Source organism: Uloborus diversus, chromosome 7 (assembly GCF_026930045.1).
Source record: "Uloborus diversus isolate 005 chromosome 7, Udiv.v.3.1, whole genome shotgun sequence".
Classification (NCBI taxonomy): Eukaryota; Metazoa; Arthropoda; class Arachnida; order Araneae; family Uloboridae; genus Uloborus; species Uloborus diversus.
Window position 1 is genome coordinate 113,386,013 of NC_072737.1, and position 19,968 is coordinate 113,405,980.

Below are 19,968 nucleotides of genomic sequence, written 5' to 3' on the forward strand. Positions count from 1 at the left end.
GTTTATACTACTATTCCAATAAGTTCAAAATTCATCACATGTGTGTCTGTGGTTCTTCTTAAAACATAATTGGTACTTGGAACTCGGCCGAGTAGTGAAAGGCCGAGTACTCGGTAACTCGGTACTCGGCCGAGTAATAAAAGGCCGAGTACTCGGTACTCGGCTACTCGGCCAAAGTGCTACTCGGTACGTCTCTAAAAAATATTGTTTAATAACGAAACATTTTATAAAAATTAAATTAAAACTAAGTAAGCAAACATTTAAGCAGTAAGATACCACCCCTAAACCAGTGCTAAAGAATTCACCATAGCTATTCATTAAATAAAAATTAAACTTACCTCTCTAAAAGGAACCTAAAATTATTTATCTAAAAAAAATGAACAAATCGCAGTGACAATGATTGCTTCAGAATTAGATTACTTTATTGGCATGTAATTAAATCTGTTAATAATGACCTACCATAAATAACAAACATATATTTACGCAATACACATTTTTTTGTAAGGGTTACTTTTTTTGATATACAGTCAATTCGCGATAACTCGAAGTCTGATAACTCGAATATTACTATAACTCGAAGTTTTTATCAAGTCCCGACCCCTTTGTCTTTAATTCCATGCTAATTACTCTCATTGTCTTAAAGTTAACTTCCTTTAACTCGAAGTTTTTTTAAAGATCACTTGAAAGTTATTTCAAAAGAATGAAAAAAAAAAGGAAACAACAAGTGACTATGAGAGAAAAATTCATTCACCTTCACTTAGACCTCTGTAGCAAGAAGAGAACCTGTTGAGCCAATGTGCAATAAAGGAGTTACACATGCAGAAATGAGTTAGCTTGTTTTCTTTTGTTGAACTATACTGTTTACACTTTGACTGTTGCAGGACTACGAATTTGCTTTTAATCTGTCAAGTTGTCAAGTCAACTGATTATACTTTTATTCAGAGGCTAACCTAAGATGCGATCTCCTTCATTCATTAGTTCGATCATTTGCTGAAGTTAATGAGAGACAGAGTGAGTTTATTTTACTATTAAAGTTGTCTAGGCAAGTACTCTGTGAGTGATATTAAAAGAAAAAGAGAAATTTCTAAAGCGGTAGAACACATGAACCTAAATTTGAAACGAATGAAGATGTGCACCTTTCCTTTCCATTAGCTCTATTCAAGTGGTTCAAGCAGTATCGAAACCAAAACCATGCTTTTGATTTCCTTCTCTCAATATTTTTGATTAAACTGTGCATATTGTGCTTAAAAACTGCATATTGTGCTTAAAAACTGTGCATATTGTGAAAAAAGGTTCTATAATTTTGTCTGTTATATGTATATATTAATTAAAATATTCGATGGTTTTTCTTTTAAAATGTTTTTTTTTTTTTTCTTATAGTGCTTTGCTTTTTGATTGGAACTGAATGGGGAAATTTACTTTTGTTTTGTTGCAAAATAAACCTTGAATTATCCATCATGCCAGATAATACAGTAACCAGCATTAATTTTTAGTCAAAAATGATAATGTATCATTAAAAGCATGCTGTTCACTCAAAATATTCATTCTTTGATTATTTAAAGAATATTATCCCATAGCAGTATCAAAAAGTAATTACAAAACTCAAATTGCAAAATAATCCGCTTAGAAAAACGTATCTGCAGTTTATTCTCAACAAGAGGCATTGGAAATTCTTTTTTCAATGTCATAAAAGTACCTATAGTGCCCATAATTCACAGCTCATTGCTCCAATAATGCTCCAGAACCTATAGCACAGGAGTCTGGTCAACACAGTGTCTCTCTTTGTCTCACTGATTTTGTAAACTTTTCCCCTAGAAAACTATCCCAAAAAGTGTGCCACACCCTTCACTATTTACAAAAAAAGAACTCATTTTACTAAAAGAAGGCAAAGGAAAAAAAATGCACAGAAGCACCTATTGTTTATGGGAAATGGTTAGTCATACACGCTTGATTCATTTAAGCAGCATGGTTGATTCAAATATCCGGCAATTTTCAAAGTTAAAGCTAGATTTCATTCTGTTTTTGAGGATTTGTTCATTAAAGTGGCTGATTGAATTCAGCCAGTGATTCAATTACTTAGCGCTCACTGTATTCAAGCATTAAAATTGAAAAAAAAAAAAAAAGCAAGAAAAGAAAAAAAAAACTTATTAAACAAAATTTTTGTAACAAGGAAAAGTCCTTCGAAACATATTTAACATCCCCCAAGACACCTTGAGAAAAGACCATGGCCATAAGTTTTAGAAAGTAATGATTTTTTTAATTTACAAATTAAGCTCAGTTTTATTTCAGAACTTGTTTAGCACTGTTCTATTTTTTTTAATAGAAAAACATGCTATGAAGGAATATAATGATTGCTATTAATCCAAAATATTAATTGTGTTATAAATTGAAAAAAAAAATTCTTTTATGTAAGTAGTAAAATTATTTTGATATTATAAAGATAATTTACCCAATAAAAGTTCAAAAACATAATAATAATAATAATGAATAAATGCTCTCTATTTTTCTAAGAAACTTTCCCAATATCATTCTGATAATGGTGTAGTCTAAATCTAATGGTAAAAATCAAAGTGGACATTGTTGTAACAAAGGAGCAGTCAGATAACTTTATGAAATACAATATTAAACTATTTTCACTAAACCACATTGGAAAAAGAAAGAGAAGTAATGGAGGAACACAGAAAACAGAGCATCATAAAAATAAAATAAATACCTGTAAGCGATGGGGTCGATAGTTGTCATCACAGCCTTCAGAGTGATAGCGTTGTCGAGTGTCTAAGGATATGGTAACTTCCTCTTGTTCTAAAGCAAGTAATTTCTCTAAGTTCATAGTTGTACATGACTGCCTTTGGCCAGGTCTCATCAATTGAACATCTGGATAGTCAATCTATACATAAAAGAAGAAACATCATTTTCAGAAAGAATTTCAGAGTAAATGCATAAAATATTTGAAATTAGTGATGCAAGCAAAGGTATGTGAAGCAGCAATGAAGGAGTTAGATTTCTCACACTATATGGGACAAAATATACCACTTATTCTCAGAGTTTCATAAAAATAGATAGATTTAAAAGAAGTATGTTCAGGGGTGCACACAGGAATTTGTCAAGGATTTGGTCCAGGATTGAAAGCCGACCGCATTGTACCAGTCCAATACAACACCAAACATATTCTTTTGATTTTATCGATCGTTGGGAACATAAAAAAAAATTAAATAAATTATTGAACAAATAAATTAGCATTAATTAACCAAATAAATTTGTAATAAATACTTAATTAAATTAACAGAAAGCACAATGATTTATATATTTAATTTTTTCATTATTTAAAATTAAAAAAAGACATCATTCATATCCAAATAAATACATTTAATATATTTTAAAAATCGGTTTCTTTCTTTTGGGTAAAAACAGAACGCCTCAAATTTTATTTTTTCTCTGTTGCCAATTTTTAAGTACACTTTAGCAAATAAATGAATAAATAATAAAATATCCTCTGAAATAAATATTTTTTGCAACCTGCACAGCTCTTTCTTTCTGCTAAAAAATAAAACAATCTGAATTTCTTTTTATTTCCCATTGCGAAAAAAAAAATTTAATGAAAATAAAAGTGAATCATCTCAACAATTATCATTTCACAGTAAAAACCAAGGCTGCAGAGAGGAGTCATATTGGTTTCACAGTAAAATAGTCTGAGGACGAGGGCTTTAAAATTCCAATAGTCGGAGTCTGTCATCTTCATTACAAATCTATTTCTGCCAAGGCTGGAGTTGGAGTCGGACTGATTTTGAGTACAGAAGTAGGAGTTGCAGGCTCTAAAAGTCTAGGAGTCAGGGGCTGACTCCACAGCCATGGTAAAAATATTTGAATTCATTTTATTTTGATTTAGCCATATTTATAGCTGACTTGAGATATTGTTTTTTTCAATATTTTAATACTTTCTCTTGCAGGTGGTAATATTGAAAATTTTCGAATTAATCAAAAAATACCCTAAAAAATAGCAAAATAAAAAAACAATAATCAATGAATAAAAATCTTCTCCATCAAGAGCTTTTTTCAACAAAGGTTGTTCATCAAAAAGTTCAGAACTACATTTGCCTTAATTTTCTCCGTAGGCGCTACAGTTTAAAAAAAATTGAACTGTTCAAAATTGCGTGAAAAATTGTTCAAATCAAAAAGTGAAGAAATAAATGCAAAAATGAGGTGTCCTAGCCCAGATCTTTCGAACAAAAAAAAAAAAAAAAATTGTTCAAATCGGACTATTCACTCAAAAGTTATTGTGGGGGGAGGGCAGCCAAACACCTTCTTTCCATTTTTTTACTTTTTGTTATTTATTTCATTATTTTATTTATTTGACTTTTTTTTCTGTAGTAATATTTTAAAGCTGCACTGAGCCTTCTTTTTTATGTTTTTTCATTCTTTCACTTTTACAGGAAAGTAGGCTAAACGGAGACAAGGTTGTACACATATTTTCATATAACGAAAATCCCTAATTGTAGCAAACATAGTCAAGTGTAACCAAAAGAAAAAAATGACAAACCCCAAACCCCCCCCCCCCCGAAATGTATGCCAGGATATGCATATATACACTTTGATTCCCAACCCCTCCCCCCTTCAAGAAACTTCAAAATTACAAGAGCCATAGAATGTAAATTTTTAAAAAATATCAATCATGCCCAGTAACAGGAACTATTTTGAAAATGGAATAGGGGGGGGGGGAATCAGTAAATCAAACGTCAAGTCGAATTGCTAAACACTCAAACGCTACGACATGCAAATATCATGTGATTATACATATTGGCAACATTCAAGTCGATACCTTCAAGACCTCAGTTAAAAAAAAGGGGGGGGGGGGAATTTGCGATCTTCTAATTTGGCAGTTCTTATCAGACAGCAAAAGAAACTGCCAGAGGCATACTGGTGCAAAGCATGGTAATTAAGAGTAATAAAAACAGCGATCGATTCGAAATAAATGACTAACACAGACTGGAAAACGTGGCATTGAAATAACAAAACAAATACCATACCGCCTCAGCTAATTGAATGCTGGATCCTCTGAAAGAAATTCCAACACACATGTGAGAGAAATTCGAATGGCATTGTGCAATTTTACTCACTGAACACGATCATAACCAGGTGGCGCTCTCTTAGCGGCGGATACCATGGCAACCATCATGTTCTGTGACTCATCTTCCATCATCAATGAAATCAATACCCTAAAAGCATTTTGAATCGAGATTTTCGGGGTGCGTAAGGCACCCCCCAACTTCCCCGGTCGTCGACATTTCGGCAGGCAGACAAGAAGTCAACTCATTCATTACATTTCTTGGGGATTCCTTGCACACGCGCTGCTCTTTTAACCGCATTATTTAACATCTCTTCGAGCTCTTGCAAACTCTTCCAGAGGGAAATATAAACCCATGATCGATAGGAAGTTTGCGAACGAGTAACAGTAATTTTCAGCTATCTTTCTCAAGCAGAATAAATTGGAATAATCTCATAATATTAAAAACTGAGCGTATGTACCTATATGTATATACGTTCGAGTTACTTCTCCCGAACGCCAGTGAACTGACCATCGAACCAGGTATCGATGGATTCGCAATCTTCCCGTCTTCATGTTTGGCTATTTAACATAATCCTCTGATAATAATTAGCGGATATATCAATTATAAACTAAATCATGACACTTAGATTTCGACATAAAATCCCTATTTTCGAAAGTTTTCCTCCATTCAAATTATTATTCACTGCTTCATCTCAACTTTCCGTAACAATGCTTTTATTAAACTTTGTAGCAGTGAAGAAAATCATTGAGAAGATAGATCTGTTGCCATTTTTTTTATCTCGAATATGAACAAATAAAATTTATGCTTTTGTTTTAAAAGGCTTTTCCTGTAATCCGGGGATTTAAAATGTTTACTTTTTGGACATTTTTCCGCAATCTGCCGCATTTTTTTTTTTTTTTTTTTCCAAGCCCGATTGTTGAACACGCATCACTTGACATAGCTTTTAGTTTCGAGGTAGACCGTGCAAAGCCGAGAGACGCAGCTAGTTCATTCATTAAAACAATGTTAAAATGAAACTCAAATGAAGATTCTTTTTCAACCCGAGACTCATTTGGACGTCACAATTTTTTCAGTTTGTTTTTCCTTTTTCTTTAAATTATTATTTTAGAAAAGTTGAAACAAGAAATCAGATCGGGCAGCTATGTCCATGGCGAGAAACTTCGGGAAGAACTGGATTTGAATTAAAATGCAATAAAATTTCTTCGCGAGACATTCGGAGGTCCGTAGCATTGTATTTTTGACGCTCCTTTAGTCCTTCTCTTTTGAAATAAGACTTGAAAAAACATGTATTTTGATGTTCTTTGGGGCCCTCGCAATTGCGGCCTTTTGAGCAGGAGCGTGCACAGGGGGAGAAGGGACACACGTTCCCGGGCCCAAGCTTGAAGGGGGCCTGAGATTTTCAAAAAAGAGGTGTAAAATCTATGTAGGACGTAAAGGTAAACAATATGGAGAGGGGCCCGAAAAAGTCATTTGGGACGGGCCCCAAAATTTCTGTGCACGCCCCTGCTTTTGAGATGCGTTAAATCAGCCATTGGTTAGACAAACACAGGGGTGTGAATATGGGCGTCAGTTAAAAAACCACATGTTTTAATATGAACTGTGTAATGAAACCCCTATCCTCTATTCCCAAAAGAAAATTCTAATGACACCCACTGGATATAAAATAATCATCTAGTGTAGTACAAAAATCATTTTATTTGAATGTAATGAAAAATTTCACTTTTGTTCGAAAAAGCAAGAAAGACATTCTTAAGATAAATGCAAGGATGGATTTGTTCTGGTATCTCACTAAGATTAATTAGAACAAAGTCCTACAACTATATTTATGTGTTAGAAAATTATCGTGAATCCATCATCAGCAACTGGTGTAAACTATTCATAAAATTAAAAAAATGGTGGTTCAAGGAACAATTTGATTGATCAAATTTTTAATTCCAAAAGAAATCTATTTCGTTCAACTCAAAGAGTAGGAATTCTGTAATGGAGAAGAAAGATGGTAATGACAGAGACGGATCGTTTGGAGGGTTTGATGGTAATACCGACGATGGTTATCTATTATTCAACCTTGAAATCCAGATGTGGTTTTCATGACGAATGAGGTTAAAGAAACAATACGGAGATCACAAAAAAGTAATTAGCGGTTTTCTTTGTTTGACAGAATATTTTAATGCTTTGTAATTTACAGGAAACTAAATTATTATGTTAATATTGAAACCACAGCAGGAAGTCCATTATATTCGAATTTACCTCTAATTTACTAAGCAGTTGAAAAGAACCCGGCACAGAATAAGTTTAAGGGGTTATATTACCTCAAAAATGAACAAAGGATCAAAACATTTTCTATTGCTTGTTTAAAAACTAAACATTATTCCCAACACAGAGGAAAAGTTCCATCTCTTTAGTTCAGATATTTAAAAAGTTAGAGTGATTTTAGGTCATACTCGCTATGCGTTCTTATGCAAAAGAAAAACTTTAAATCCCTTTTTCTCAACGATCGCTTTGTGTGTGTGTTTTCAGGTTATTGCAATTCGTAGGAATTTTTTTCTATTAAAGATACAGCTTTAAAGTACAGTGAAACCTGTAAAGTTGACCACTTTTGTCAAGAACGGAATTAGTCCTATCTTATATAATGAAAGAAAACCTCTGTAACTTGACCACCTGTCTATCTTGACCACTAATGTACACCAGCTTTGGTTTGGAGTATTGTAGAAAACTTTTTGTTAATTGACCACTTGGCAAAAGCATTAGATTGTAATAAAAGTTTTAAAATCAGTTATGCCTTAACTAAGCAACCAGACTTTTTAGAAAAGTCTATGGATATTTATGCTACCATCGAAAAACATGGAGCTAATGTTAAGTCCCACAAAATGTACCAAACTTAAACGAGGAGTTATTTTGTTGAAAAGTGGATTGCCATGGTTACAAATGTAATAGAAAAAATCAAATGAAGAGTTTGGGTCACTTTTGATTTGTTATGAATTTTTAGGAATTGTTAATATCAAGTAAGTAGTCTTTCATAAGCAATGAGACAATTTTTTTTTTCCTTTTTTGATCGATTTACAGAAATTTTAAATTTGTGATGCTTTACGCGTCATTCTGGGAAATAATCTCTAAAAATATTTAAATAATTTTTCTTATTGTTTTAAAGTAATGTTAAACAATGAAAGTGAGTTTAAAGTATTCCAATTTAGTTAAAAAAGAATGCATAGGACAAGAAATGACAAAAAAAAAAAAAAAGTTTTTATTACTACCCTCTATAAGTTGACCACCTGTCTAAGTTGACCACCAAAGTACTGCACCTAAGTGGTCAACTTACACAGGTTTCACTATAATACTTTTTGCACTCAGGATAATATATTTAACCAAACTGTGCATTGGATAAGCATTTTATAAATTACTAAAATATTTAGAGCATGTTATACCTTTAAAAACGAATTTGTTAAGGAATGTTTACGATTTTTCATTAAAAAAAAACTAAATTGCACACGCAGCAATGATAACTGTGAATACATGTTTCCCTTTTCAATGATTAAACAAAAAAAAAAAAAAAAAAAGAAAGAAAAGAAAATACATCCGATAAGAACTCATTTGTGCTTCAGTATTATTTGGTTTGTCCGTTGCACGTTTTATTTAGTTATTTATTTATTTTTAAGTAAAAGAGCTACATTAGGCAAAATAGAACCAAAAATATGAATAAGCAGTTGTCAGTCTCAAAACAACGGATATCATGAATGATCAGTTTCGTGCAGGGGGAAGGGGGATGAAACACTCATTAATGTAAATAGGTTTTTGTTTATTAGATTAATTGTTCTTCCTTTTTTATTCGCATTTTTTGGTCGTGTATGTTGCAAGTAAAAAATTATGATGTGAGAATCCAATCCAAGATAAAATAAGAAAAGCGGTCGTACTAGTGTGATGATGTTCACATTCTGGATTGAAACAATTGATGATCAGAGTTTGTTTAACTTCTTTCCGTTTTTTTAAGATTATATATTTATTTCTTTATTTATGAATAAAATTTTAAGAGTATGCAATGTTAACATTCACAAAAATGATACTGATAGCGATAGCAAAACAAGCAATTTCTAATGATTAGAACACACAAATCTAATTGTGCATATTATTTTGTTCATACAACAGGGATGTCCAAATTCAAACTTCATTCTATGAATACGAAATTCCTATTTATTCCCAATAAAAGTAATTAAAAACGTTTCTTTTACCATTAGTTTCCAGTCATAAGATTTGCATAACTTTTCGACCAAATGCAGATTTGGAGATTTTTCTTTTGTCCTTATAATTTTGGCCACCACTCTAATCTAAATTTCAAAATAATAATCAAGCAAAATTCCTACGTCGTATTCTTTGCACTAACTTCGAGTTTTGTTAAATTTATCCAATCATGCTTGTTTGCCCTTAGGAGTTTCCATTACTCTTCTCTTTTTTTTTTTTTTTTTTGGCGGGGGGAGGGGGGAATAACAAAACTTTGAAATTTTAAATAGAATACCTATATGTTTTGAAAATGTGATTAAATTTGCAACATTAACTATCAATATTTTGAAAGAAAAAAACTGTACAAACATAAATTCAAAAGCATAAAAAAATTATATAAAAAAAAAAAAACAATAAATAATTTTTAACCACGCATTGGGGCATTTAAAGGAGATGTGGGTTCTGCATAACGACATTTCAAAAGATCACCGTTAAATGAGGAAAGTAAGTAATTTACAAATTACTCTTCAAACATACAAACTTCTATCATCATACAAAATTTTATCCAAAACATACGAAAGTTTACAAAAATTTATGAACTCCATGTGATGTGTTTCAAATAAATCTAATTTTTTTTTTCTTTTTTGAAAATCGATTACACATATTCCACTTGAAAAAATAAAGTACTATTCTTTATCTCGCTCTGAAATTAAACAGAAATAATGCTCCAAAAAAAAAAAAAAAATCCTTTAACTTTGCAAAGACTTTCTTTTTCTTTTTTTTTTTTTTTTTTTTTTTTTTTTGAGGGGAGGCGGCAGTGCTCGCAAAAAACCGCCTGGGAGGCAAAACCACCACGCTGATCCTGTTTTCAACTCGGAAATATATTTGTTGTGGGAGGCAACACTTTATGAATGAAGTCTACGAACACTGAAATCGGCAACAAAGAGAAAAACGGACGACTGACGTAAATAGACTTAACACCTGCCGAGTCAAAGATAGAAAAGGAAGTGGGTACGTCATTATTTCCCGTGACGTCAGGATACGCTTGGAAGCTCCGAGAGTTACGAGGACAGTTAGCATTATTCTCGCCGCAGATTGGCACGAAAAATTTAACCATATGACGCAAACAACGTCTGCACTTTGGCATGCAAATACATTGAAATTAACTTGGCATTCTGACGTGCAATAAATTGAGGAAGTATTGGGAACAATTATTGTCTCGTCACAAAACTACGAAATTCAAAATGCTAGTCTCCGTCTTGGGAAAAAAAAAAATACTAATTTGAATTATGACGTCTTGAAAATCTCAAATTATATTTTTCGCAATCACGGATAGTGCTCGGACCATAATCGTTCAGTCCCCCCCCCCCCACCCACGCATGGACTGAAAAAAAAATACGAGGCATATCCATAGAGAGAAATGATCTTAAAATGCGGTAATAAAGATCTGGTTATTATAGCAAATTTGCACCCCATAAAGAAGTGACATTATACAATTTTTACTTCCTTTTACAATTGTATTCGCAAAAAAATTTTCACTCAAAAATCGGCGTTAATTTCCATTTTTCTCACCCCCGAATGAATGTTGACTTCTTTTTTCGACCCGACCACACGTGAATATATGCCTAGGAAACTACAGACACCCGAAATATCCATTTTGACGACCCCCGAGTTAATTACAACGAATTTTCTCGTGACGTCTGTATGTACGTATGTATGTGCGTATGTGTGTATGTATCTCGCTTAACTCAAAAACGGTATGTCCTAGAAAGTTGAAATTTGGTACGTAGACTCCTAGTGGGACCTTAGTTGTGCACCTTCAATTTTGGTTGCATTCGGATGTTTCTAGGGGGGTTTTTTGCCCCTTTTTGAGGGGAAATCATTGTTAATTTCGATGTAAACTCAAGTGGTGTTATAATTTGTCGGACATTTGGCGATATATCGCGAGTCAAGGTCACCAAGTTTTTTCGCCAACTTGGCGAATTCTTCGCGAAAAATTTGGCGATTTTTTTTAATTTTAAATTTGATTTTAATTTGGCCACTGTTAGTGATATTTAGAGAGTAAACAACTGAATCACATTAAAATTGCCAATGATGGGGAAATGACAGTATATTGGAGTAAAAGGAAGTCATGTGATGCACACATCAGCTCGTTTATAAGAATATGTTCATGAAAAAAGCATGATATGTGACAAGGGGAGGAAGTAAGGTGAAGTGAGACACTTTATAAAAAGTGGGTGGAGGTGAAAAGTTCAGAAAAAAAGTGAAACATTTATGGACCGCTCCTTACAACAAAAACCCCTTTACACAAATAAAGAGAAAACTAGAAGTGTGCACTGGCCACCAAAGTTAAGCTTGTAATTTACAATGTACCATAGTAGTAAAATTTCGTTTCCAACTTAATAGTTTTGTAATTTTCTACTTTGTTTAAAAAAAAATCGATTACATAAGTAATTTTCTATTACGCAAAAAATGCATATTGGTGAAAAGATGCACAAATTTTACCTTCTATTATCTTCTATAAAGAAAAATTTTGTCATAAAATACCGTATTGTTTTAAATTTGATTGTTTACGAATTTTGATTACGATTGTTTCGAAGAATTAGAGTAGACACTTAATTATTGGTTTTTAGATTAACTATGCACCTAAAAATATAAAAAAATCTTTAGCGTTAATAGCTTTCTGTTACTTTCTATTACGTATGCTGCTTGGAAAGAAAAAAACAAATTACGGCAGTTGACTTATAATCTCACGCTTCAAAAATAAGTATATATTTAAATATTTGTCCTATTTTGAGTTTTTTAGAGATATTTTTCAAATATAGTAAGCAGTCTCAATGAAATACATAAAAATAAGAAAAGTAAATAAATTTTTGTCATAATAATATCTGCTATTTGTATTAAAATTACAAGAAGAAACATACCGTATAGTGCAAATGTTTTTCAAAAAGTTCAAAACGAAATTCTTAATAAAACTACAAAGTTCTAAAATCTCTAAAAGTTCTTAAATAAACTACAGTCAATTAAAACACATATTTTAAAGCGATAAGCATAACATAATATAAAATAGTATTTTCCACATTTGACAGTTCTAGGACCCAGTGGAAATACTAAAGTGAACAGCACAAAATTATTTCCAAAAAAACCATTTCATTTTCCTTCAAAACTTTTAGACTTAATCATCCAATGACATGTACCTTTAATCAGACAAAATTCATCACAGAACTGATTTCTAGTTAAACGCCAAACTAGAAGAACTATTAAGGAATAAAGAAAACTAGAACAGTTTATATAACCAAATGTCAAATTCCCACAACCGCGCCCGGATGCTAAGGGAAGGAAAGGAAGGAGAACTTTAACCTTTGCAGACGATATTTTCCATTACTCACGCGCGAGAATTCAACCGTGATCACAAATGTCAAATAAATCTGCACTTCATTCAATGGCCCTCACAGCTCTAAAGGTCAAATCTATTGAATACGATAAGCTAACAAAATTTTAAACTTTGATAGCAGTTGCCAGAAATTTGTACGCCGAGAAATGTATATTATAATGATGGCTAGGCCCACATCATTTCAAAATTTTACGAAGGGGGGGGGGGGTGTTCAATACACGTTTAGGGGGAAATTACACAATACGTGCGAAAATGCCTTACTTCATTATGCTTCTAAAATGCAGAGGGGGTTAATTGACACCCCGCCACAAGCAAATTTCGGAAAATTTAAATGCTTGTACAGTATTTTTTTTTTCCTCCCGACCATGGCTTTTCTGGTAAATTTAATGCTTGTGATAACGTTATTTGTAAATAGAAAATTACCATTTCTTTCGATAAAATGTAACAGCTCGATCATCATAGAATCAATTACAAATGTAGAGGAAAATTTATTTAGTATGAACAGTTAACTAAAAACACTAAAAAAAAAAAAAAAACTGAAATTCGAAAGCTTACTCTTTTGAACGACCCCCCCCCCCCACCCTATTATTCAGGATACTTTCATTATAACGTTATATTTACATTAACGTTATATCACATTAGAACCTCATTATCCAAGTCGTCCGAATTAATAAAAGTTCTGACTGAACATAACAACCCATTAATTGAGCAAAGGTACACGAACAAAATACTGTACACAACAAAAATTGTATTCTGAAAGGAAATATGAAACAGCATAAGAAAAAAAATACAAAACACAGTCGAACACGCTTATAACGAGCGCAAAGGGTCCACAATGTTTGCTCGTTTTCACAGAGTGCTCGTAAAAAACGAGTTCGTGAAAAGAGTCATACAAATGCCTTTTTTCGTCTTCTTTTCAATCACATTTTAATCACGCAGTTTCAAAGAAGTTGGTTAATTTGCTTTGAACTGTCTGAATGTCTTATTCTTGAGGCATTGTTTTTGAGGAATACACAAAACCCACATGCATAATATTTAAATGCTTCTTTACTCCATAAATTAAAACGAGCTGATGTGTGCCTCACATGACTTCCTTTTACTCCAATTTAATGTCATTTTCCCAATATTGGTAATTTTAATGTGATTCAATAGTTTACTCTCTAAATATAACCAACAGTGGCCAAATCGAAACCAGATTTAAAAAATAAAAAAATATAGTATGTTCATCTAAATGGCTGTCAGGATTTAGTATACGGGTCATTCTCCAGAAAACATAACTTTTGAACGCAAATATTTTTCAATTTTGAAACCTTTTATTTTCTTATTTTTTTTTCATTCTAACAGAAAGTGTTACCTACTTGAAGTAACCATAAACAGTGGCCCAGCTAAGTTCCAATTATTTTACCCATAAATAAAATTTTTTTGTTTTAAATGCCTTGTTCATGGAAATAAAAAAAAAGAAAAAAAACTTTTAATATTTAAAAATCGAGCCCAATTTAATATCAAAGTATTAATTTTGTTCATTGTGCAAACAATCAGCTATTTTAATGATTAGTGGGAATATAATATTAAGCTCTCTTAATTAAAGTAAGGCTTAGTTAGTAGTTTCAAATGTATGTTCAAAAATAGTATTTAGTAAATTTGAGGATAAACTGGCAATTTATATTTTTGGTAGAATGCCTATTATTGATGTATTTCCCCTCCATCATTTATTTTCACCTCAAAAATGATTACATTGATAAGGTCTGTCACGGAGGTGAGATTCATAAAGGTGAGGAATGTTCCATTACTATAAGCCTAATAGATACACTTTTCAGGGATTTTTTTTTCTTCGTTACTACAATCTGCACATGTTAAGCATACGAAAACATGTTCAATTCTTTTTTTACATTAATTTACATCCACTTGAGACACTTGTGAAAAGAATAATAAATAAATAAGCATACACTTTTAGTTAAAGAAGTTATTAAGCAACAAAAAAAGTCACACAAGGTGTGTGACATGCCACGAAGGTGAGAATCCCACATGTTGTGAACCAAAAATATACTAAAAAATAAAAATTATTTTGGCAGGTTTAAATAGATATATTTTTGATGAAATTAAAAATCATTGTTAAATATTGTAAAATTGTTCCTTAAAGTTTTTGCTGTAAAAGGCGTGTGACAGAAAAGTTACACTTTTTGAAGAATGACCCATACAGTCGAGTCGCGCTACAACGCGATTCGACCTAAGCAAAATGGCTATAACGCGAATTCCTCTCTCACAACACGAAAATTTTCAAAGGGAGCATTGGCATCGTTATTAGTAACTAAATATTGATTTCGTGAATGGAATTACATTCCTTTAGCATCACTGACAACAGAGGCATCCTTACAGTCTCAACATTGCTTTGTTAGTGTATCACATAACCACTCAGCATTTTATTATTTTTTTTACATTCTAAATATGAAAGTTGATAAAATATAATGACAACTTAGCACGCTGCTTCATCTAAAGTTTGTGAAGATGGAAAGAAAGAGATAAATTCTGACAATTGAAAGAAAAGGTTAAAATTATCAATATGCTTGAATAGCTAAAAAGTGCGTCGTTGGTAGCACGACAGGTATAAGAGAACCACCCCATACGTACAATTAAAGGTCAAGAAAAAGAAATCCGTAAAAATTCAGGACTTAGTTTCAATATTGAAACTTGCAGAATAAGAGGTTTAAACAAAGGTAGGTACAGAGTGTACCTTTGTGTACCTACCTGTGTTTGTTGTACCTACCAAACAGAGGTAACAACGTGTGAAGCTGTTCTTGTATTGTGGATTAAAGAGACCAGGGATGTTACCATAAGTGGAAACGTAATAAAAGAAAAGGCGAAGCAACTGTATTTAAAAATATATTAAATAAAAATAACGATGTGATCATTTAGTATAAATTATCATTATCTTCACTTTTGAAGTCATAAATATTATTACACTGTATCTATTGTATAGTACCATTTAGTGCAGTGTAGCGTTTTATTATTACTACATACTGTACGTACCATACTGATTTATTTTATGTCTTTCCCTCCCATTGATCATTGATTTTTTAACATTTGAACGGTACTTAATGTTGATGAAAACATCTTTTTTTCTAAATACAGCAAAAAATGAGTCCCATATGCAAGAAACGGTTATGTATAGCTAAGTAATGGCTTAAAGCAGTCCGAGGTGTTTATAAGCATCTAAAAGAATTGGGTGTTTCTAAAGAAATTCGTTAATATACATTTTTCGACAACGCGAAATTTCCACTTACTCGAGGGGTCTTGGAACGCATCCATCGCGTAAGTCGGGACTCGACTGTAGTCCGGTTTAATCGCGTCCGGATTAATGAGGGTTTACTGTATATGAAACATTTTTAGTTTTCTAAAAGAAAGATTTCCTTTGAAAAGGAAGGCTGGGAAACTTGAAGGCCAAAGGTTCAAAGGAAATATTGAAAAAAAAAAAAAAAACCTTTCTTTTGACGTTGCCGCGGACCGGAGAAGATTTTGTCCAGCCTGCAGGAAGCTTCCAAACTGAAAAAAATATTTTTTTATTTGATAATAAATTTCCAATCATATTTCAAGAAAACTCCACTCAGAAAAATCTCACAAAACCACCACTGACTAGACCGACTGAAATGAAATAATGTTGGATTGTTGGTCAGCCTCGCCTTAAAAAGTTTACAACGTGGTCCGTGAAAAAAAAAAGGGGGGGGGGTTGGAGATCCCTAAACTAGAGATGTGAAATGTCGATGTTTTTTTTTTTTTTTTTTAATTAAGAATGGCGCGAATTTTCTCCTGCGGTTGGTGAAGGAGGACAAAGCAAACTCCAAACGTGTACTTCAATTGATACAACAACTGGCATTAGGCATTATGGCAAAAAAGGATTTAGAGGGCAGTTAGATCCCCCTCCTCTTAGGACGAGCCCCTGCTCAGTCCCCTTAGTTTCTTTCCCTTATTATAGGGAGGCTTAAAAATGTACAACACCGAACTCTCATTATGGGCCTTAATTACGAATTAAACTTGTTGATATTTTTTCATACAGGGAGAGAAATTCGCCACTTTCCTGTCTTTTAAAAACAAAGGCTCGCGTTGGTATGCGGCAATGCAAGAATGCAGCGTAAAGACAGAAACAGGTTTTTAAGAAACTAGCCTTGGATTAAATAAGGAACCCGTTCCCATCGTCGTGTTTGGGGCATAGTTTTGAACCGTGAGCATTATTTACGAGTCCAGGGAAGGTACCGAGAGCACGTTGCCCCATTTTAAACTCACCTACAACAGAAGAATTGCAGCACTAATTGTTCACAGTATGTATTTAACATTCAAAAGCTTTTCGAGGCTATTTTCGACATTCAAGGCTCTCATGTGTTGCAATTAGACTATCATTATAATTTATTGAAAGATATGACTACGAAGGGAAAGCGATGAGGGAAGAGAAAAATGGGTAATTCGGGTCGAGATAAGGAATCGACTCCACACGTACAATTAAAAAACCCAAAACTGTTTCAAAGAAGGAAAAAACTAAAATGGAAATGAAAGAACAAGAGAAAACGAGCTGATTGCATCCCATGACTTTCTTTTACTCCAATGTCATTTTCTAATTAGTGGCAGTTTTAATATCATTCAATAGTTTACTCTCTAAATATCACCAACAGTGGCCAAATTGAAATCAGATTAAAAAAAACACACACACACACACAAATAATAATAATAATAATAATAATAAATTAAATAAATAAACAAAAAATCCAAATTTGTCGCCAAGTTGGAGACAAAAATTGGCGACGAAAAGACTGACGATATATCGCCAAGTGTAAGCCAAATCATAACACCACTTGAGTTTACATCGAAATTAACAATGATTTCCCCCCAAAAAAGGGGCAAAAGACTCCCCTGGAGTATCCGAATGCAACCAAAAATGGTGCACAACTAGACCCCACTAGGAGTCTACGTACCAAATTTCAACTTTCTACGACATTCCGTTCTTGAGTTATGCGACATACATACACACATACATACGTACATACAGACGTCACGAGAAAACCCGTTGTAATTAACTAGGGAATCGTCAAAATGGATATTTCGGGTGTCTGTAGTACGTTCCTTGGCATATATCCACGAGTGGTCGGGTTGAAAAAAAAAAAACTCAACATTCATTTGGGGTTGAGCAAAATGGAAATAAAGATCGATTTTTGGGTGAAATTTTTTTCGCGAATACAATACTTCCTTTTTTGTAAAAGGAAGTAAAAAGGAAGGGAGAAACATCAGGTAATCAAAAAAAAAAAAAGAAATTTACGTAAGCCCGACAAAAATACTGCACAAATTGGATGGCAAGTGGCTCCCCCTCGACTTCCAGACACATAATGTAAACGCGTGTAATTATTGTGTTATTGTAAGTCACATCACTAGCGGAACTGGAATTTATACGGAGAAGGGAGAGGGGAGTTTTTATCATTAGCATGGGTCGGAGTGGAAATTTCAAAAATTTTAGGACATTTTTAAGGACAACAAATATTAAGTTTTTTTTAAACTTTAATTTATAAACTTTATTTTTGTAATGGATCATAAAACATTTAAAATTCAATCATGAAAACTAAAATAAACATCATAATAACTTTCAATCTGTTATTCTTCAACTCAGGGACACATTAGAAGTAGAAATATACACCACATACCAGTAGGTTATGGTGTACGTATTGTGGCTGTGGTTAGTATGTTCAATTGCTTCTTTACGTGCCTTGTTGTTGTTTTATCAAAGTGAATCACAAAGAATGATGAAAAAATATCCTTAATAAACAGGGATTTAAAATAGGGTGCAAGTCCAAAATTTATTATGTGCTTAGTTTTTATCAGATAATTTGATGCTTTTCGCTATCTCAGAAGCCACAAAAATATCCCTGTAAATTACAGATTAATCATTTATAGATGCAAATGAATAATTGCTGTTTACAGCTACTAAAACTAAGAAAACCTCCACTTTCGAAATTTTATCTTTTGGGAGGAACAAAAGCTAAGGATTGCTTCATCACAACCAATTTGTTTTCAGTAGAAGACGAAGAAAATGGAATTTAAAATACAGCTTGAATTTTCAAGCTACTTGTCAACCTCTTATGTCTCGCTGCAACAGCATAAGAACACCTGTGTCCTTGATTATCAATATTGCAAAGATAATGTAAAAGCAGAACAAAATGCTTCCGATTCATCCTTTTCTGCACGGCACCATGTGCTGATCTTGCATCCATTTCTGCCTGCTTTTTCCCCAACCACAAGGAAGACAATTTTGTTTCCTGTGGCATTGTAATAAAACAAATTACTATTTACATTTTTAAAGCAAAAAGTTAATGTCTAAATTTAAAAGAAATTGTGCCTGAAATAATCCAACTTCACTGAACAGAAATCCAAAGCAAACTGAAGTTGTGTACTGGAAGAACAAACTAATCATGCTCAAAGCACAACACAAGATAAGCACTATTAAAATAAGTATTACTTCCCACCCCATGCAGGGGACAATCCATTTAAATTTTGCTCCAAATAAATTTTTTGAACCTTTAAACCAAGTGGTTAAATTAGGGTTCTAACTCAACAAATTGAATTTATTTTAATTCAATTAGCTATGATACCTTTCACCCCCTCCCCTCTGCCACAGAACTGCAATTTGAGAGGAGGAGGGAATATCTATCCCCCCCCCCCCCCCCCCCCCGCCGGTTCCAATGTTTTTCATGTCTTTACAAAGGGAAAAAAATCTAAAATATTGGATCCTATCCCCCCTCCTCAAACTCTTTTTCTTCAACGTTTACTGCACAGCTGTTTTTATTTTCTTTAATACTTTATTTTACCACTTTTTTGAAGAAGAAAAATTACTGCAAGAGTGGAAGTATAGATAAAACAAACAACGTTATATTGAGCACGTGTTTTGGTTAACCGCACCTCCCCCTCCTTTCTCTAGAGAAAAAACAGCTCAACATAAGTTTTTCTCTTTCTTTTTCTTTTTTAGAGAAAATTTCTTAGGGTTGTCAAAGTTTATTTTATTCTTAAGTATAAGCATATCATTATGAAAAGTTTCATTTATAGCTTGAATTTTATTTTTCCGCGCAAGAAGAGAACAAAATAATGAAAATATTAGGACAACACACTCCTACCCTTGCATTTGTCTTTACAAAGTATTTTACTTTTTATTATTATAACTTCGAATTAACGATACCCGATTTAACGATTTCCTCAATTAAGTTAATGATACATTTCATTGGTCCGAGTTTGACTGTATTAAATGTATATGCTCTTCGATTTAAC

The 19,968-nt window shown here is 32.8% G+C and overlaps 1 protein-coding gene across 2 annotated transcripts in view; it reads right to left on the reverse strand.

Moving 5' to 3' along the window:
* Positions 1 to 19,968, reverse strand: part of LOC129226365 (rap guanine nucleotide exchange factor 2-like) — a 458,437-nt gene that overhangs the window by 76,397 nt on the left and 362,072 nt on the right. For both annotated transcript variants that reach the window (XM_054860968.1, XM_054860969.1), the window contains one exon: positions 2,714 to 2,887. In XM_054860968.1, coding sequence (XP_054716943.1) covers positions 2,714 to 2,887 — 174 coding nt within the window. The remainder of the gene's footprint in view (positions 1 to 2,713; positions 2,888 to 19,968) is intronic.